The sequence below is a fragment of the Oryzias melastigma genome, linkage group LG15 (genome assembly GCF_002922805.2).
Source record: "Oryzias melastigma strain HK-1 linkage group LG15, ASM292280v2, whole genome shotgun sequence".
NCBI classification, from domain to species: Eukaryota; Metazoa; Chordata; class Actinopteri; order Beloniformes; family Adrianichthyidae; genus Oryzias; species Oryzias melastigma.
In genome coordinates, this window is record NC_050526.1 from 30749747 (window position 1) to 30768614 (window position 18868).

Sequence of the window (18868 nt, forward strand, 5' to 3'; positions counted from 1 at the left end):
TGCATTAGGATAAATTCACACAGCAGGATTATAGATGTTTTAAGGCTGTAAAACTCCTCATTATGCATTTTCTTTGGCAGAAACGAACATTTTGATTCTTTGTATAAAAATAAGTCTACATTTATAGAAGGAAAACAAAGATCTGATTGCGATAGAAGATTATACAGTTTTGTCGATCTGAGCTCATTCTATACAGCAGACACTGGACGAAGTCTGTGACCAATCAGGATGCAGAGTGTGGTTTAAAAAAAACAAAAAGCAAGACTGCAAAAAGTGAAACACAATATAGCAAAGGATCATTGTCTTTTAAAATATATAAGAGCATCACATTTGAACGAGCTCAGTGCAGAATATAAACATTGTTCTGTACTCTTGTGATTTAGAGTTTTTTTAGTTTTCTTTTTATTCAATTGTGTAAAAACTGTTTATTTTTCAGATTGAATTGATTCAGATTTACAAATAAATTGCTGACAAGAATATTAGAAGCCACTTCAACCTGTTTGGGTTTCAGTTTTACACACTAACAACACAAGAAACAAAAACTTCACATAGATTTTTGCAACATTCCTTTTTTTGGAAACCTTTTTTAAAATGATCCGTTTCCTTACTGTCAAATCTATGACTCTTCTAGAGTGATGCTTTCTATGCAGATTATAAGCAGGAAATCATTATTGTGTTTTTATGAGGGCGGCTTATTGCTGGTGGAGCATGTGCGCTTTAAAGTAAACAGATGTAGATGGTTGAGCACAGGATGGAACAAACCGCACCGCTTCCCGTGCAGTTGACCTCACGGACACCGCGGCCTCCGCGGTTCTTATTCAGGCCCTCAGTTTTTGTTACTTCATTAAAGCTTGAGTCTTGTTCAGTCCTGGAGCTCCTGCATCCGAGCTGTTCATGCAAACATTGTAAACAAACCCACTGGTTTCCAGATGTGGACGAGTGTGTGGAGGAGGCGGCGCCGTGTGGATCTGTGGGAGAATGCCTCAACAACGTGGGCTCGTACAGCTGTGTGTGTCCTGACGGATACAGGCAGATCAACGACACCCGGTGCAGAGGTAAGACCCAGAATCACACACTCATACTCCCAGGGATATGAATGAAAATATATTACAGTTTTTATGACAAAATTAAAGTATTTAGATTTAAAATAAAAAGAAGTCTTTTAAATTCGAGTAATTGACCATTGACTATATGAAAGAACTGGAGCGAGTGATGTCACCTGTGCTGTCTTTAATGGTTGAGTCGCTGAGGCAGATCCATTCTTTGTAACACTTAAAGTAAACCAAAAACTTCTTGTTCAACAATCTTTTGAGCATAAAAAATATGCATTAAAAAAAACGAATTTTCAAGGCCTAAAAACTTGTACCAGGTGAATGTAAATAAAGAGGTCAACAAAAAATACCAGGACTTGCCCACCCTCTCCATACATAAACCGGTGGACTAAATCTCCACCTAATCATGTGACATTGAGAGAACAACGGGGACTGCATGACTCAGAAAATGCCTTTCTTCTGGCTCCAACCAAATGAATTTTTGGGATACAGACGCCCCCAAATTGGAGTCAGAAATTGTCAGTAAGCAGTGATTCGTCTGACTCGGTCTGAGTCAACGTTTCTATGACAACCACTCTCACCAATCAGGAGTGAGCTTGTTGGAAGTTCACACCCTCTTGAAAGTGGAGAAACTGTCAATCAAACACTTCTAATATTCAACGTTGGGGCCAGCAGGCAACATATTTATTCAGACATCTGATTGGCCAGCTCATAATTTGAATAACTTGCAATAAAGAACAAATAACTTTAAAAACATAATAAAATAAAAAAATAGGATCAGCAAGAACATATTAATCCTCTTGAGGCAGGTGTTGCAGATTTACATTAGCTAAATGCTAACTACCTATTACTACCACAAATGATAATTTTCCCCAAATATCACATTTTTTATGTTATTAAAACTTAATTCGGCCCTGAGAGGGTAAAAAAGAAAAAACGAAATCAGAAAAAGAATAGTTATTCTGACAAATAGAATGACTAATAGCTGTTCATTTCTCTATAAAAGTCCATGTGATTTTGGCTTTTTGGAACCAGAGGGTACTTCCTGTTTGGGACACCGAATGAGGAGGAGTCTCTCAGTCCAGTTCTTATAAACAGTCAATAAGTTTGACCAATCAGACAATTGTATTTGACAATTTGGACGCATGTCTTTCATTAGGAGCTCCATTAAAGATTGATTAACCTTTTATTATTAAAACCTTTTACTAGCATTCAAAAACACAGAAGTGTATATTTTAAGTCTCATTTTGACCAAAAATATTTTAAATATATGCATCAATAAATCAGAAAGCCGTTTGAGGTTTGGTAAACATTTTTGAACTGAAAAATGTTTGCAGAATTTCTTCAGAAATGACATCCCAAAATAGAAATAAAAAATGCAGCTTTGCACAAGTTTGATTAAGAATGTGAATTTGATTTTAAGGTAATCATGATTCACCTTCATTTGGTGATGCATTTAGGATCACACTCATGCACACACACCACTGTCTGCATCGCAGCTCCATGAGGTCAGTCCAACTCTGATAAATGCTGTTGGGTTGTGTGTGTTAATCCCAGCTGTCGGCTGAAAGTTTGTAAAACTACCGAGTGATGGATGAGGGGCATGCTGGTGCTAATCCTCAACTCCCCATCAGAGCTTCTCTCAGCTGAATCCGTCCATGTTTTCCGGGGCTCCTCCATCTCTGTGCGCTCTGCATGCATGTGTGGGATTGCACATTCATGCACAAAAAGATGTTTCAGTATTTCTTTTGTGGTTCTTTAGTCCAGTGTGACCTCCTTGAGCAGATATTAGGGGCATCTAACATTTTTACCTCCATTGAACTAAATGCTCTAAACTATGAGCAAATATTCTGGGTATAGATTCCCAAAATATCCTCAAAATGGGTTTATTTTGTATTAATGTCACTATTTTGATGTTAAATAATTTACATTTTGTTTTTAAACTCATTAAACAGATTACAAACTTAATCTTGAACCACATGACCTATTTTAAGAATCTAAGAATTTCCCCCCTTCCAAACTTTTTATCAGGCGTCAAATTGATTCAAGTTTCTGATTTTTATTTCTCATTTTATTTGAGATATTTCTTCAAACTCGTCCAACACAATAAAAATCAAGAGCTGAAATTCAGTTTGCTGTGTGTCCATGTTTTTTATTTATAAATAAAAAGAAGAAATCACAGAAAAAATGAAAGAAATATATATTGTTTGTCTTTATCTCAGATGTGGATGAATGTGTGGAAGAGGCGGAGCTTTGTTCCCCCCATGGAAGATGTCTGAACACAGAAGGGTCCTACATGTGTCTGTGCGACAGCGGCTTCTCTGCCAGCCCGGATTCGCTCTCTTGTGAAGGTAAGATGCAGCGCTCCTCACTAAACACTTGAAACTCTTCGATGGGATACACAGAATCACACATCTATGTTTAGTTGGACCGACTTCAGCCTGCAGCACTCATTCACAGTGACATTGTTTTTGTGCAAATACTTCACAGTCAGAATCATTTTTCTGCACCTTCTTTTGGAGATATCTGAAATGTCTATGTGTAAAAAATAATCAAACTTTCTTAGAAGCACACTTTCAATTTAAGCTCTATAAAACCTGCAGTTGTCATATTGTAATATATTTATAGAAATACATTTCTGTTGCACAATAAGAAAGCATTTCTTTTAGGTAAACACAAAATAGTTGAAGAAATTCCTGCGATACGATACATATTGCGATACACGTGTCCCGATATGATATAACATCCCGAGACAGTACCAGGGACAATACTTTACTTTTTTAAAATTCTGAATATTGACACACCTTTAACATATATAATTGTAAATTCACTTTATTTAATCATCAGAATAAATTAAGCTCTGCTACAGTCTCACATATAAGTTGCTTTAAACCAAACAAACTCATTGTGCTTTCCTTTTGTTCATTTAAGAAATATTTTTTCAACACCCAAAGTTGTCTGAGTTTCACAACAAAATGTTTTGTAGCATAAGATAAAGTACCACAAAGATTTTATGTTCCGTATCTATGGTTGAGGAAAAAAAGCGTTTTAAATCGATACAAATGTAGCCGAAAGGAGTATCACGATTTTACAGAATTTATATTTTCTTATACCTCCACTCACAAAGCGGTCAACCATCTTCTCATTTCGTGTGGACCACCTGCATGCCGTGTTCTGTACAGATTTGCCCTTTTACCCCTGTAAAATATTCACCTATATTGTGACTAAGGATTTAGTTAAATCCAAATATTATTGTTTTTCGACCAATACTCTGATAAAATAACCTGATAGCCAAAGGTCTCTAACCTTTCTATTCAGAAACCAGAAAATAAACATTTTTCTGTGTTTTTGGTGAGTTCTTGCTAGAAAACTGAACTGCAGGTTCACACATGTGGGATTGATCTGTGTTTCAGACGGTTTCAGCTCTCGGTGTTTGTGAATTCACCTCAGAACTTTTAAAAAACTCTTTTCCGATCACCTACCGTTAACATTTTTATGGACTGTTCTGGCCACTTTGATGGTTTCTCCCAGCTGTGACTTTTGACACAGCTTGACTTTGTAATTGAAACATCTCCAGTCAACGAGCTCATGGTTTAGACACCACAGTGTTCCTCGTCTTCATCCTCTGGTTTCCCCTCGGTGTCTCACATGTGCTGCTGCTGGTTTCTCCGCCTTGGCAGGAGTCTGCTTCTCTGTGCCAGAGCTGTGTTTAATGCCCTCTCTTGCCTGAGAGGAAAAGAAACAGACGGAAGCCTTTGAGCTGGCTGTCTAGACGAGGAGGGATATTTGTTGCCCTCTGCCTCATGATTTATGCAGACTCACTCGAGTGGAAGTGTGTATGTCTGAAAGTGTGGTTTTATGAAACTTGGCTTTTTTCCCTACTTTTACATTTTTGCTGCACCTGCCTTAGTTGTAAAGTATGATCGTGCCCACTGAGCTCTTCAAAATCTACCACTTTTTGTGTAATTTCAGTGTTTCATATCAGTGGAAACTAAAAGAAGAGGCTAAGAAATTGTAGATAAAAAGTTTGTCTGTTTTTTTTTCAGATGTCAATGAGTGTGGGTTGAATGAGAGTCGCTGTGGCCCCCACGGCTTCTGCGTCAATGTGCCGGGTTCATTCCAGTGCCTCTGCGACCAGGGCTACCAGGAGTCCCAGGACGGCCAAAGTTGTGAGGGTGAGTGTTGGACTTGTGCGCTGTTTTCTTAAATGCCAAAAAAATTCACGCCCTCATTCCAAAAGCCTTCTTTGGTCAAGGTTTTTAAAACCTTCCAGATCATATTGTTATCCTTGTAGATCACAAGTTAAAAAAATATTACAAACTAAGTGTTTCAGGGTAAGATGTGGTTCAGTTTTTGTTTAAATCAGAGTCATCATGCTATCACTGATCCTCTTCAATATTACTTTCACAATTTACAAAAACAACATTAAATCGAGGAAAGAATGCCACCAGCAAATACTTAGGATACTTACTTAAGAAGAAAGTTCAGTTTGGATTAAATACAAGCTAAAGTTACTGCAGGTTTGCTTTGGTCCAAAAATGTTTCTGCACTTCTCATTTAAAGTATTTTTGTCCCTCAGTGGGATTGCAAGAACTGTAAGAACCTGATCAGGCCGACACCACCTAAACACAAACACAATGCCAGACAAACCAGCACACTCTGACTACATGTCCGACCCAGCTGCCTCCCCTTCTCTGCCAAACCATCACTGGACTGCGGCTCACACCCACAGAGAGCCAGCTCTGGTGGTGAGGTGTGGACCTGTTCAGAGGGAACCGTTCCGCTCGGAGCTTCCTGAGAGGCTTCGCAGCCGAATTACACTCATACACCTTTCCTGTGGGGTTTGCACTAATCTAACATTGATTTATGGTGGCGCAATGATTACTACAGGCTTGTATGGAGAGACCTGCTTCAAAGTAGTGGTGAAGCAAAATTAAAAAATAACACCTGAAATGACTCTGTTTTCCAAATTTGCAACACTTACAATCTCACCTTTTGTTTGGCTAGTCTCAATACAACAGTGGAGAGTCAACATTTCTATGGTAACCACTCTGGCCAATCAGGAGTGAGCTTGTTGGAAGTACACACCCCTTACTATGAAAGGGTGCACAGGAGAATCTGTCAATCAAGTACCTCAAACATCAACATACTTTATCTAGCTGGCCAGTTCAAAACTTGAATACCTCTGCACAGAACCATCCGGAAAGTTCCCACTGAATGCCATAACAGGCATTTTTAATGTTTTTGTCTGCCTATTTTTGAAATCTTGCTTCAACCATTTAATAAATTGACTTTTAAATTTCCATTTTTCCTAAGAAAAATCTGAAAAAGAGGAAGTAACTTTTTTTTCTAATACAGGGTATTTCTTGACCTTGAGTCAGATTCCATCGTTCCGATCGCACACTGATATTTTTATTCATAATTCCAGAGCACGGACCTTTTATTTCTCCTTTAAAGCAGCAGCTTCCTAAACTGGTCAAGAAAATGTACACCAACTTTAAAGACAACGACAGCTTATTTACGGAGTCACCACTCCACTTTGCACCGCTGCAGTTTTGTGTCAGGTTGCATTTGATGACATCTGGGAACTTTAAGAGTTGAGTCACAAAAATTAACCTTGTTGGCAGAAGTCAGATTTAGTGGTTGATTTCTTGGATGAAGTTTGTGTGTTTTAGTTTATGTTTTTTTACTAAAAGCTGGATTATACAAAAAAAAATACAAGATCATTTTTTTTTGTGTGTAATTCTTGATGTAATAAATCATCTGACAAATAATCTTTTGTTCCACTGCAGTTTAGGGCTTACACAGGTGATGATGAATGTTTGTTATTAACTGCAAACCAGCAGAGCAGACATTGTAAAATAAAAAAGGGGGGTTCACTTTTAAAGAAAAAAGATCGGTGATGAGAATACAAGACGAATGTGGATCAGAGTTCATTATTATTATTGTTCTCTTGTTTCCTCACAGACGTGAATGAGTGCGAGCTGCTGAGCAGTGTTTGTGGAGAGGCCGAGTGCGTCAACGTGAACGGTTCTTTCCTCTGCGAGTGCCCTCGAGGCCAGAACTACAACGTCAGGGTTGCCAAGTGTGAGCCCATTTCCACAGGTAACCAGCTTCAAGATGGCTGAGGCGCCAACGGCGTCTCTATTTATTTATTTTTATTCCACCAACCAAACATGGGATGTGTTTAGGTTGCATGTCTTTGTTTTTTATGGTGTTAAAGGGAAACTCAACCCCAGTCCAGGAAAAAGGGGTGTCATGGATGAGACATGGTCTTTAAACCATATTGGAAAAAAAAGTTAAAGTTCCATTAGTTGTCACAGATCAAAGTGTGTGAAATTTATTCTTCACATTTGACCCATCCCCTGGGGGAGCGGTGAGCTGCAGACACAGCTACGCCCGGGAACCATTCAGCTATCAACAATCCAACTCCTTAATGCTGAGTGTCAAACACAGAGACACTGGGTCCCATTTTTAGAGTCTTTGGTGTGACTCGGCCGAGATTTGAACTCACAACCTTCCAGTGTCAGAGTGGACACTCTACCACAAGGCCAAAGAACTTTCCATTCCAAAGCTAAGATAAGAGCAACACATGCTGTTGCTGGACAGTACAGCATGTGAAAACCACCAACGTCATCACATTAAGAAGAGAACTGTACTGAGTGAGTGTGACGTCACCAATAGAAATGGTTTACTTTCAGCTCCAATCAAAGGAAGTCAATTCAGTCGCCATTTTTTCACAGTAAGGACATCGCCATGTTGGAGCCATACTACAACCAACACATTCACTGTCCCAATTCATCACATATTGATGTTTGGCTAAGGACCCCTCCTAGTAAAAAATTAACATAGATTCTTGACGTGCTGGCTGTTCCCATTAGATCACGGGTCCCCAACCTCCAGTGGTACTGGTTCAGTACCGGGACGCGGGACGCATTTTCCTCTGTCCAATTATCATCAGTTAGAATCTTACCCTCTGAAGCCCTAAGTCCCATGACCATCTGACAGCCCACACATATATTTAATTAGACTTACCTGTGATGAGGGAGGTCTGGAGCCCTCTCACTGGGGGGGTTGTTAGACATGTGTACTAGATCCTGACCTTCAATAGGGGATAGGGTCAGAACGCCTTCCCCCAAACCCAGTAACGGTACCATGACCCGGAACCGGTTCGCGTCCAGGCCTGGTTTGTACCTGGTATTACGTCTGGTACTACGTCCAGTGCTGGGTTATGGTTAGGGTGCCAGTACCACATCTATTACCCCATCCTGAGAGTTGCAGGCCCTTGATTTTACAAACAGCCAGCACCCAAAATGTCAAAAAGTGGTTTTATTCAGTCCAGCTCTCCTAACGTCAGTGTTGATGAATCATTTGGAGAGATCTCTGATTAATAAAAGGAAAAGCAAGCACTAAATCTCATCTTAGGCTGGGAGAACATGAATTGGTGTCCACATTACAGTCCTGTCATCCTAGATGTCCATTTACCAAGAGATGACTTATCACATATCATCCAAAGAGTGCAAAAACTGAATGTGTAGATATCAACCACCTCGTTCTGGACTCAAGTGAGCGCTCAGCAGAGATAACAAGCAAAAGACTGAAGAGGGAAACATACAAAGTTCAGTTAAGATCACTGTTATTTAGCTTCACTTTTCTTTACCTCAGAGTTCCCCTGCAGGAAAATGTCATCCTCCACCTCAACTGCAGAACCACCACCCAATGAAATGTGATGAAACGCAAATATTTTACAACATATCTTAAAATAAAATCATATTAAATTCATTACTAAAAATAGTTTTTAAAAAGTACTTTTATTGCAAATAGACCACAGACTGACTCACTTCAAGAGGAACAATAAGATGAGAAGTTTTAGACAATCTAAAACTGAGTTTTAATTCTTTTCAGTGAAGCTTTTTCTTTAAAGGTTTAAATGTTTTCATTAATAATTCAAGACACACATAGTTCTCCAAAGAATTACAATAAAAAATAAGCAATATAGAAGGATTAAGATTGGTTACTATTTGTTCCTCTATTTATCTAACAGGGTCCTCAGTGGAGCGCAAGGAGTGCTACTACCACCTGGACAACGAGAACCTGTGTGAAAGCGTGCTGAAGAGCCAGACCACGCTGCAGGAGTGCTGCTGCACGCTGGGAGCCGGCTGGGGGGACAACTGCGAGGTGCATCCCTGTCCTGTCAACGGCACAGGTGAGTTCAAGGATCTGGGCTTCTACAGGGAAGTATAGACCAAAGCTGTCATTTTGTTAAAGTCCCAGTAAATATTAACCATAAATGTTAATATTTTTTACTTTTTGTACTCATTTTTGGAAAGCAAGTGGAAAACATTTGTTTTATTTTTGTGCTATCCACTGTGAAAATTAATTGTGATTATATTTGTTTTGATAACTTATAAATGAATGTTTTTAGATCACCTCCATTTGTAACACTTTTCCTCTTTTGAACTGCCTGTTTAATTCCTGAGCATATCACAGTCTAAAAGCTCACGTTGAATTTTCCTGAACTTTTGGGATGCAGAAGCTCACCTATTATTAGATAAAGCAATATTAGAGCAAGGGTATTCAAATCCAGGCCTCGAGGGCCGGTGTCCTACATGTTTTCCAACCAACCTTCCATTGAAGCTCCTTATTGGCTGCTAATTTCCAGGATCAGGTATGTTTAGCCAATAAGGAGCTTCAATGGAAGGTTGGTTGGAAAACATGTAGGACACCGGCCCTCGAGGCCTGGATTTGAATACCCCTGTATTAGAGAAACGTAACCAAGGAAACGTTCTTCTTTCAGACCAGTTCAACCAAATGTGTCCGTCCGGAAAAGGTTTCATCCCGAGTGTAGACTTGCTGTATGGGATTCCCACTTCTGACAGCTACAAAAGTAAGCAAATGAAATGTATTCACTATGCTTTTTAAATATTCTTCTGAAGGATCTTCTTGTGATGTTTCTGTTCTTTTTTCTGCTCCAAACTGAAGATGCGGATGAGTGCGCCATGTTTGGCCAAGAGGTGTGTAAAGATGGCTTCTGCCTGGATAAGGAGGGAACTTATGAGTGCTACTGTAAGACCGGACGATACTACGACCCCGTCAAGCTGGAGTGCAAAGGTGGGCGGGGTGTCAGCTTAAAGAAAGGGAGGTGTTTGTGAATTGAATCGAGTCCTCTGATGAACTGTGTGTTCCCTTTCCTTTGAGCAGACATCAACGAGTGTCAGGATGAGTCTGTGTGCGAGGGCGGACAGTGTATGAACACAGACGGTTCATTCATGTGCTTCTGCACTCCCCCCATGATGTTGGAAACCAAAACAAACCGCTGCATCTTTGCTGCTGCTCTGACCGGTCAGTTTCATCCTCCGTCGTTGGATAAATTCTCTCCATTTAAGCCAGTCACTTTGTTTTTCAAACTCATAACACAATTAAACATGTCTGAACTATTGTCTAATTAGCTAAAATACATACTGTGTTAAGTAGATACTGAGTCTTCTTACACCAAGTAATTTCCATCCTAGAAACTTAATTTCAAATGTTCAATCATTCCTATGTAATAATAATAAACATAAAAATTCAAAAATTAGTCACAGGGCTCTGGACTAACTTTTTGTACTGGTTGCACCGGTGCGCCTAAGTTTTTTTCTTAGTTGCACCAGCACAAAAGTTTGGTGCACCGACCTTCTCGACCTCATTGCATTTAACAGCACTTTTACATGGTCACATTCCTTTTTATTTGCTGTCAATATCTGCATTAATACTTGATAATGATGAACTTCCAAGCTGGTAAACGTAAAGCCCTTTATTTATAACAGAGTTCTACAACAATGATAAACTACCAAATTTATATAGTTTATAAAATAATAATAGTGCAAGGTTACTTCACACTAACAGCCACAACTCAGATGTGAATTTCTAATGAGCTTCTGCCGCTCTGCAGAAAATATGTCCAAGAAAACGACAATTTTTAAGATTTTGGCTTGAAACAGCAGAATCATAGTGAAAATACCACTATAAAACATTTTAAAAACAGATCAAATATAGTTGGAGTCGGGCTTTAAAATCCTTCACTGAACTAAAACTTAAAAAAAAAACAACTTCTAAATGTTTTGTGATCAATACAGAGTCATTCATTTGGAATTTTTAAACATTTCTTTTTTTCATTTTTTTTTTATCGTTTTGGTTATTTTTGTAATATTGTTTTGATTTTTAAAACTTTGTTTTTTTGTTATTTGATTTTTGTTTTTAATTGTCATTGCAATCTTTATAATGTTTTGCGTTGATGAGTTCGTTTATGTGATCTAACCTACTGTAGTTCACCCTAAAACACCAATAGTCTCGCAGTGAATACATTTTATTTTAGCTTGCCATACATCTTCTACAGTTTGATCACTGTGAACCAGCTGTTTCTGGCGCAGAAAAAAGCGGCTTTTCTGTCCTGCTTTTTGATCCGATATACACAATATCACTAATGTAGAGGTTCATAATGAGAGCACAACCCATGCGCATGGACCCAAACTGAACAACTCTGAAAGAGTCGGCTTCTGATTGCGTGCGGACGCAGCCGGTGTAGAAGCTCCTTAAGATGTACTGTACATTCTAATAAAAATAATAATTCCTATTGGAGGTTGTTACATCTGCACACACGTACAGGAGTGAGACTTTTGGAGTCGCAGAGATTACGTGTGTCTCTTTTTCTCATCGCAAATCGGCTGGGTGCACCAGTGTGACCAAGAATTTTTTTTAGGAGCACCAATAAAAAATGCAGTCGCAAATGCAACCAAATTACGCCCTGCATCATGAACCCAAAACCTGTCCTTTTAGGAGTCCCCCCACTTGATATGCAGCAGAAATATTTCCTAAAATTGTATTTAGGAGTCACAATTTACTGCATTTTGTCACTCTTGACATGTGTGTTTGATATGAACCTTTTGCTCCTTTTAAAGATCAATCTTTTAGTTGCCATAGGCGTGATTCCATTCTGGTAAAGTTCTTTCCTGCAGATTGACAAAGATTGTGGTTTTGGTTCTGACTGCAGTTGTCTTCTACACTAAAGTGTTCGATCAAACCTTTATTCATGTCATATAAAGCAAACCCTGTAAGATAGCCATAGTTTAAGACAGAGGGGACTTTTTTTCTCTTCACATGCGGCTGATTTCTCCTCACTCTAATGTTTTATTTTTGAACGCATTGAGCTTTGTTGGAGTTGTTTGACCTAATCTCCTACATGGATGCACAATGTTAATCTGACATTACACTTGTGTGTGCTTGCAGAGCAACAGGAGCCGGAGCAGACGATTCAAGGAATCTGCTGGCAGATGGTGACCAACACCAATATGTGCTCAGAGCCGCTGGGCGACAACAGGAAGACCACATTCACAGAGTGCTGCTGCCTGCATGGAGAAGCGTGGGGCATGCAGTGCGCCCTGTGTCCTCCCCGAAACACAGGTACACACATCTGGGAAGCCCACTATTAAACTCTGACAAGAACAGTTACAGAGCCTGGAGTAAGGTTTAATATTCAACAGACACTCATAGAATTTATGAAGAAGCAGCAATCGTCTTGAACAGTCATTGGTAGTCATGGTAGTCAACCTACACTACAATTCGATCTCTAAACAACAAATGACAGCAACACGACAGGGAAAATGAGGACAGAAAATGAATCAGAACCAGCCAAAGGTTCAACGCAGCAACATTTCTTATGCTGTGTGTGAAACATCATTTTCAAAGACTTGTTTGAAAAATCTAAACGGGCTACACACATATATTGAGGTAAAGTGGGTTTTGCTTTGACTCTTCTCAACAATAACTGATGTTGCAGTCAGTGACTCGGCCCCTCCAACAGGCAGATGAATCACATACACACAATTCTGCAGCTTCAGTTGCAGAAGAGAAGTTCACTTCCTAGTTATACTGGTTTAAACCACCTATTTGTGCAGATAATTTAAAGATAGTTTATTTGTACAAACCCCTTCTGTATTTGAAGTTAAACCCTATGTGGCCCATATGGTTTAAAAGTAGGCAGAAAATGCAGGCCCTGATTGGGCTTGTCTGCAGTGTCTGTGGTGGCCCCACCTGTGTTTGTCCACACAGGTGGAGACTCAAAGGGTTAGCTTGTTATGCTAGCCAGCTGCCCAGTGGACAGTGCATGGTAACGAGCTCCACTGTAGCATGCTAGGGAGCTCCTCTACAGCAAGCTAGCTGTGCTGTAGTGAGCTAGCGAGATCCACAAGCTAGCAAGCTCTGCTGTATTGAGCTAGATGTCAAGGAGGGGTGGTGGAGGACACAAATGAAGGCTTGGTGACAGGAACTTAAACCATGTCATAAATTAACCAAAACATGACAAAAACCCATGAGGGAACAAACATTTTGACTGAACACAACAGATGACCTGATAATAAAGAACTGACAACCAGACACTTCAATACATGACAAAGAACAGAACATGACAAAATTCAAGCACAGAATCTACTAGCAAGCTCCTCTGTATTTAGTTAGCGAGCTTTGATGTAGTGAGCTACCAAACTCCACTGTCCACCAGGCGGCTGGATAGCATAGCGAGCTAACCCATTGAGTGTCCACTTAAACCAATATAGGCAAACATGGGTGGGGCCACCACAGAAACTACAGATAAAAACATTTGGGGCCCACATTTTCTGCCCACTTTTAAACCATTTGGGGCCCAGTTGGCTTTGCTGGCTGGAAACTTTATTTATATTAATTATGTTCCGTCCTGGCCCTTTTTCTGTTGGGAAGATGTACAATTTTCCTTCCAAAACTTCTGACTTTTGTGTGTTTTTTACTCTCCAGGAATATTTAAAATATAATTCAACGTTTACTGTCCAGGTCTTTTTTTTAAGACCGCTTTGACAAAATTTAATTTCTCAATCTTCTATCTTTTGAATGATTGTTGTTCTTAATTTTGCTGATATTTTATTTTTTTTCTCTACACTGAACATTTCCAGAGGACTATGCACATATTTGTAATTTGCCTTTGGGCGTGGGGCGACGGCCGTACGGTCAGGACGCCCTGGTTGCCGGTCTGGTCCACGAATATGAAGTGAGCCCCGACTACTCACTGTTGCCGGAGCATCAGCCGCCCCCTCGGTTCTACGAAAGAGAAGAAGGTGAGCAAACATATCTTAGCTGCAACCAGGGTGAATATATTTCATCAGATGATGGAGAGGAGAAGTCTTCTGGAGCTGCTGCCAGTCAGAACTATGAGGAAACAGACATCAAAGGGTAACAGTCTGCGCCATCTTGAGATGATAAAATCAGGACTCCTGGGGCGTGACCTACAGAAGGCACAAGACTTCTGACGAAGGCCTCCTGTGTGGAGTCAGAAATGAGACATCCTTCCCTGTCATGTCATGAAGCTGTAAAGTGGACTAAAGGGCCAGCTGTCTTCAAAGCTGAGTTTCCATCATACTTCATCTGTGTACACAGAAGGTTTGCGGTCACAGCCAGCGTTAAAAATGTCTAACAGGATTAAAGCACGAGGGTTAATCTTCACACATCCCCTCACAGTATGAGCTGACTTCTCCTGCTGGAGCTCAGTCAGTTCCTGCCGGAAACAATCCAATCTTGGGAGCTGTGCGTTGTGTGTTCTGTTAAGCTTCTCTGGCGGCTTCTCTAAATGTGCCTGTGCTGCCATCTAGTGGCTCAAAGAACCAAAAGATGATGCAATAGGAAAAAAGGAGAAGAAATCAGATATCAGCTCAAGGTTCTGCTGTTTGTAAACATTTTAATGACACTTTTTGCACCACACATTTTTGTACATTTTAAATATGCTTCAGTAGCTGCGTGTACATGTACTATCATGTACTAGATGTCTTTATTCTGATCAAAGATAGGATTAGAATTGAACTGTGTACATGGACCCCATAAAAATGTATCCAATTATAACAAATGTTTACGTATGTCACATGTTCAATTGGAATAAAAGATTTTAGACATGCCTGAATTAAAAGAGCTAACGTACACAAGAGTATGGGGTACACATTGCATACGAAAACAGAACAGTAATTACTGATCTACAACACAAAGAAAATGTCACTTTCTTTCCTGAAGATGTTCGGTAAGAAAAGTTACCTTTTACAAATTTAGATGTGAGATTTATTTGGTATTCAAGAGTCAAAACTGGGTGAAAGTTTTATTTCTCTGGTGCTCAATAAATTAAGGTATAACCTTTATAAATAAGCTGTACCAGATTTATGTAATATTCTTTCTTTTAAAGACCAACGCCGATGAAAAAGTGTTTTTATGTGAATTTAACATGTTGTTGCAGCATTTTTCAGATGGAGGACATCGTACATAAGGATTACAATTGCCCTACTTTTATTTTTTTTTTGTTTTTTCTTTCTGTTTTCTTGTGATCACAAGATAGTGGATCTCATTATCACAAAAAAGGCTAAATTCATTTTTCATGATAATGAGATAAGGAAGAACTTATAGTAGTGTCCCTCTCGTCCTGCACTGACACAATGAGACTTTACCCGTTTTAAGTGTCTTTATTTTGTAGTTAACAACAAAAACAGCAGAGGAAAACACTTCACGAAAAGTTGTCTGTTCGTCTATTTTTTATGTCGTTATCAGGAGAAAACAAAATTTGTTTTCTCGTGATAACGAGATAGTGGATCTCATTATCACAAGAAAACGCAAAAAAAAAGTCTGAGTTCTGAGTATTTCTTTAGTCAAACCGTTGGGAATCAAGAGCAGATGCAAACATTCTGTTAATAAAAGATTTCAACTCAGAACTTTTTGTTGCTCCGGTAATGTTAGGTTGGGGGTGTGAGGGGCTGTAAGCTAGCGAGAGAGCTTGTAAACAGATGGATGATGGGTAGGGGCGGACTTATTCCATGCTAACATCGACTCTCTTTGGTTTGTGTTGCAGAGCCGTACAAAGCCTTCGAGGGTCTTCTGGCGGAGGAGTGTGGGATTCTGAACGGCTGCGAGAACGGCCGCTGTGTCCGGGTCCAGGAGGGCTACACCTGTGACTGCTTTGACGGATACACCCTGGACCTGTCCCGCATGGCCTGCGTGGGTGAGGGAGCGATCACACACAAGTGAAAAGAGAACGCTTTGAGCTGCTTTGTTTCACGCCACCTCTCCTCCTCTGCACACAGATGTGAACGAGTGCTCAGAACTGAACAGACGGATGTCTCTGTGCAGAAATGCAAAGTGCATCAACACAGTGGGCTCCTATCAGTGCGTGTGTCTGCCGGGCTTCAGAGTCTCTGACAAACCCAACTACTGCGTGGAGGCAGACTCACGGCAGACGTCCTCACACACGCAGTGATGGACTCTACAACCACAAACACTTGTAGGGCTGTACCAGTGAGGATGTTCTTCCGCCACACTGAAGCCTCACCAGAGCTCAGCTCCGCCCCCAAGCAGCACGTCCCTGCTGGAACGGCAGCGCCTTCAGAGCACTTTTTTACCACACGCAAACAGTTTCCTGACGTCTTCATGAAACATCAGCATCTGTTCTTAAAGGGCGGGGCCAGACATCTGACTCCCCCTCTCCCTTCTGCAGGAAGCGTTTGTCTCAGATCTGTCCAAGTGTGCAAACACAAATCTGAACACAAAACCCCACTTAACTCTTTTAATCCAGCTTCACTGTATGTGAGGACTTCCTGTGAGGAATCTTAAATCTCCACCTTTTTTTTTTAGAGAGCTTGGGTTCATTTTGTTCCAGGGAGCAACAGATTTTGACCGTTGTTTGTTCTGACTGCTGATTTGAAAAAAAGCAACAATATTGAGAAAGATCCAAAGATGAATGTGATAATTTATCTTCCAACATGCTGCTAATGAACAAAAGGAACAGTTGATTTGAAAATGAAATGAATGGAGATTATTATGATCGGAACTGCTGCAAGTCTAAATAACTCACTTATCAGACTGAGGAATTTCCATATAATGTGTCAGTTTCAGATGCAAATTAATCCACTAAATTTAAATACTGTTCCCTTCTAAGTTTGCATGGATTGTTCTTTGATTTCAGTTCTCTGGAATATGAAAAATACAAATTTTCAACAAGTAGGAAAGCAACATTTTTTACAGGAATTAGTCAGATCCCTCCTTCAAATTACTCATTATAGGACAGTCACAAAAATTAGAATCTTAAACTTGAAGAAAAACCTTAACTCTAAGTCAGTTATGGGAGAATATTAAGTGGCTCTAGCGAAACATTAAAGAACAAGACAAAAAAAGCCTCTTTAAAGGCTCTTAAAAATGTAAGTCATGTCTACAAGGAACAAGTAACATCTTTCCAGGAATTAGTCTGATTCCTCTTTTTAAACTCTTTCTTGGACAGACACAACATTAGGATGTACATCTTGACAAAACAACCAAACACCAGTCCATTCATGAGAATATTTACCTTAACAAAAAGAACAGTTATAAAAGAAGCCTCTGGAATATGAAAAAATCCAACAAGTAGAAAGCAACATGTTTCCAGGAATTAGTCTGATCCATCTTTGAAATTCTTCTTTATTGGGCAGACATGAAAAATATGATCTTAAACTTGAAGAGAGTTAAACAACAATTTAGCATTTAGTGGATTTATTGAAACAAACAATGCAAAAAAGAAATTTTTAACTTTTGTTTTTTTTTTCTGTTGCTAAAAAAGTAAGAACCAATACCTAGCCAACTCCATTCAGGATGCTGATCCTAAATATCAGTGGACAGAGCCCACCCATCTACATTTACAAGCCCACTCAGTCAGACGGTGTCTTACAGCTACTCTTCAGGACAGATGAAAGCCAAAAAAGAAAACAGCCAAATAAAAGCTTTAAAATCATGGGAAAAGGTCCAGATGTAATCCGAGCCGCTCCTTCCACAATAAAACGTTTGCTTTTTGTGTGAATTTTTCTGCTGTATAAATGGGTTTCATTTGTATCTGAACATTTAAGTGTCAAACCTTCCAGAGGTTCAGATCTGCACGTCTGTGTCCTCCCCATCGTCCTGATCCCCAACAAGAACAGAAACCACACACCTGTACTTCATATTCTGCACTGTACCATGAATTAAAAGTAAACCACTTGAGATGAAGACTTGGCATCATCTGGGTGGAGAATTGAAGCTGTTTAAAGTGTATGTTTATTTGGTGGCACTTTTCTGTGTCACAACAGGCGGTTCTGCTCATTTAGCTCCTTGACAAACCCATTGTACGGACTTGTGCTGGGGGATTATTGTGGATATTTAAATGTGTAGGAGGCCAGCTGTCTGTCTGCCCCTTCGCTCCTCCATCACCGATCTCCTGCTGCCACGAGGAAAAACCCCTCTTCTGAGCGCCTCTCTGGGAAACCTGGCCCGCTTCGCAAAGCCACTTCAGACAACGATGGGAGAGAAGAACCCTGTGCACATCTAAGCTGAAAAATGGAGAAAACCGCTCCATTGTAATTTGTACATGAATGAATAGCTTTTTCTATGAATTCATATCAAAATGTACATTAAAGCCCTTAAAATAAGCCACAAATTGTGATTTTTTAAATGTCTGTCCATTTAAAAATTTGTTATTTCACTTTTTTTTTTTTTTTAATTTCCAACAAACACTAATAGTAGAACCTCATGAAACACTTAGGGATACTTGGCTGCCAATGCTGGTTCCTAAATTACTGTCTCCTAACCGATCAACCACTGTTACATGCTGTTTCATTAAAAAAACGTGGGAAAAGAAAGATCCTTGAAATATCAAGCCTTCTTCCATCATTGTGTGACGTTGGATCTCCATTTTAAAGCAGTCATTTGATCCATAAAGTGCATACCATCGTGAATGAGTAGAAAAAGCATAAACATTTTCATCAAATCCCTGGAGATAT

General features: G+C 39.7%; 1 protein-coding gene across 2 annotated transcripts in view; it reads left to right on the forward strand.

Moving 5' to 3' along the window:
• ltbp1 (latent transforming growth factor beta binding protein 1) overlaps nucleotides 1-18517 on the forward strand; it is a 115231-nt gene extending 96714 nt beyond the window's left edge. For both annotated transcript variants that reach the window (XM_024264035.2, XM_024264034.2), the window contains 12 exons: nucleotides 930-1055; nucleotides 3275-3403; nucleotides 5099-5227; nucleotides 7020-7157; nucleotides 9097-9258; nucleotides 9850-9939; nucleotides 10035-10163; nucleotides 10254-10394; nucleotides 12318-12491; nucleotides 14012-14173; nucleotides 15940-16089; nucleotides 16172-18517. In XM_024264035.2, coding sequence (XP_024119803.1) covers nucleotides 930-1055; nucleotides 3275-3403; nucleotides 5099-5227; nucleotides 7020-7157; nucleotides 9097-9258; nucleotides 9850-9939; nucleotides 10035-10163; nucleotides 10254-10394; nucleotides 12318-12491; nucleotides 14012-14173; nucleotides 15940-16089; nucleotides 16172-16344 — 1703 coding nt within the window. In that variant the 3' untranslated portion in view covers nucleotides 16345-18517. The remainder of the gene's footprint in view (nucleotides 1-929; nucleotides 1056-3274; nucleotides 3404-5098; nucleotides 5228-7019; nucleotides 7158-9096; nucleotides 9259-9849; nucleotides 9940-10034; nucleotides 10164-10253; nucleotides 10395-12317; nucleotides 12492-14011; nucleotides 14174-15939; nucleotides 16090-16171) is intronic.
• The last annotated feature ends 351 nt before the right edge of the window (nucleotides 18518-18868 follow it).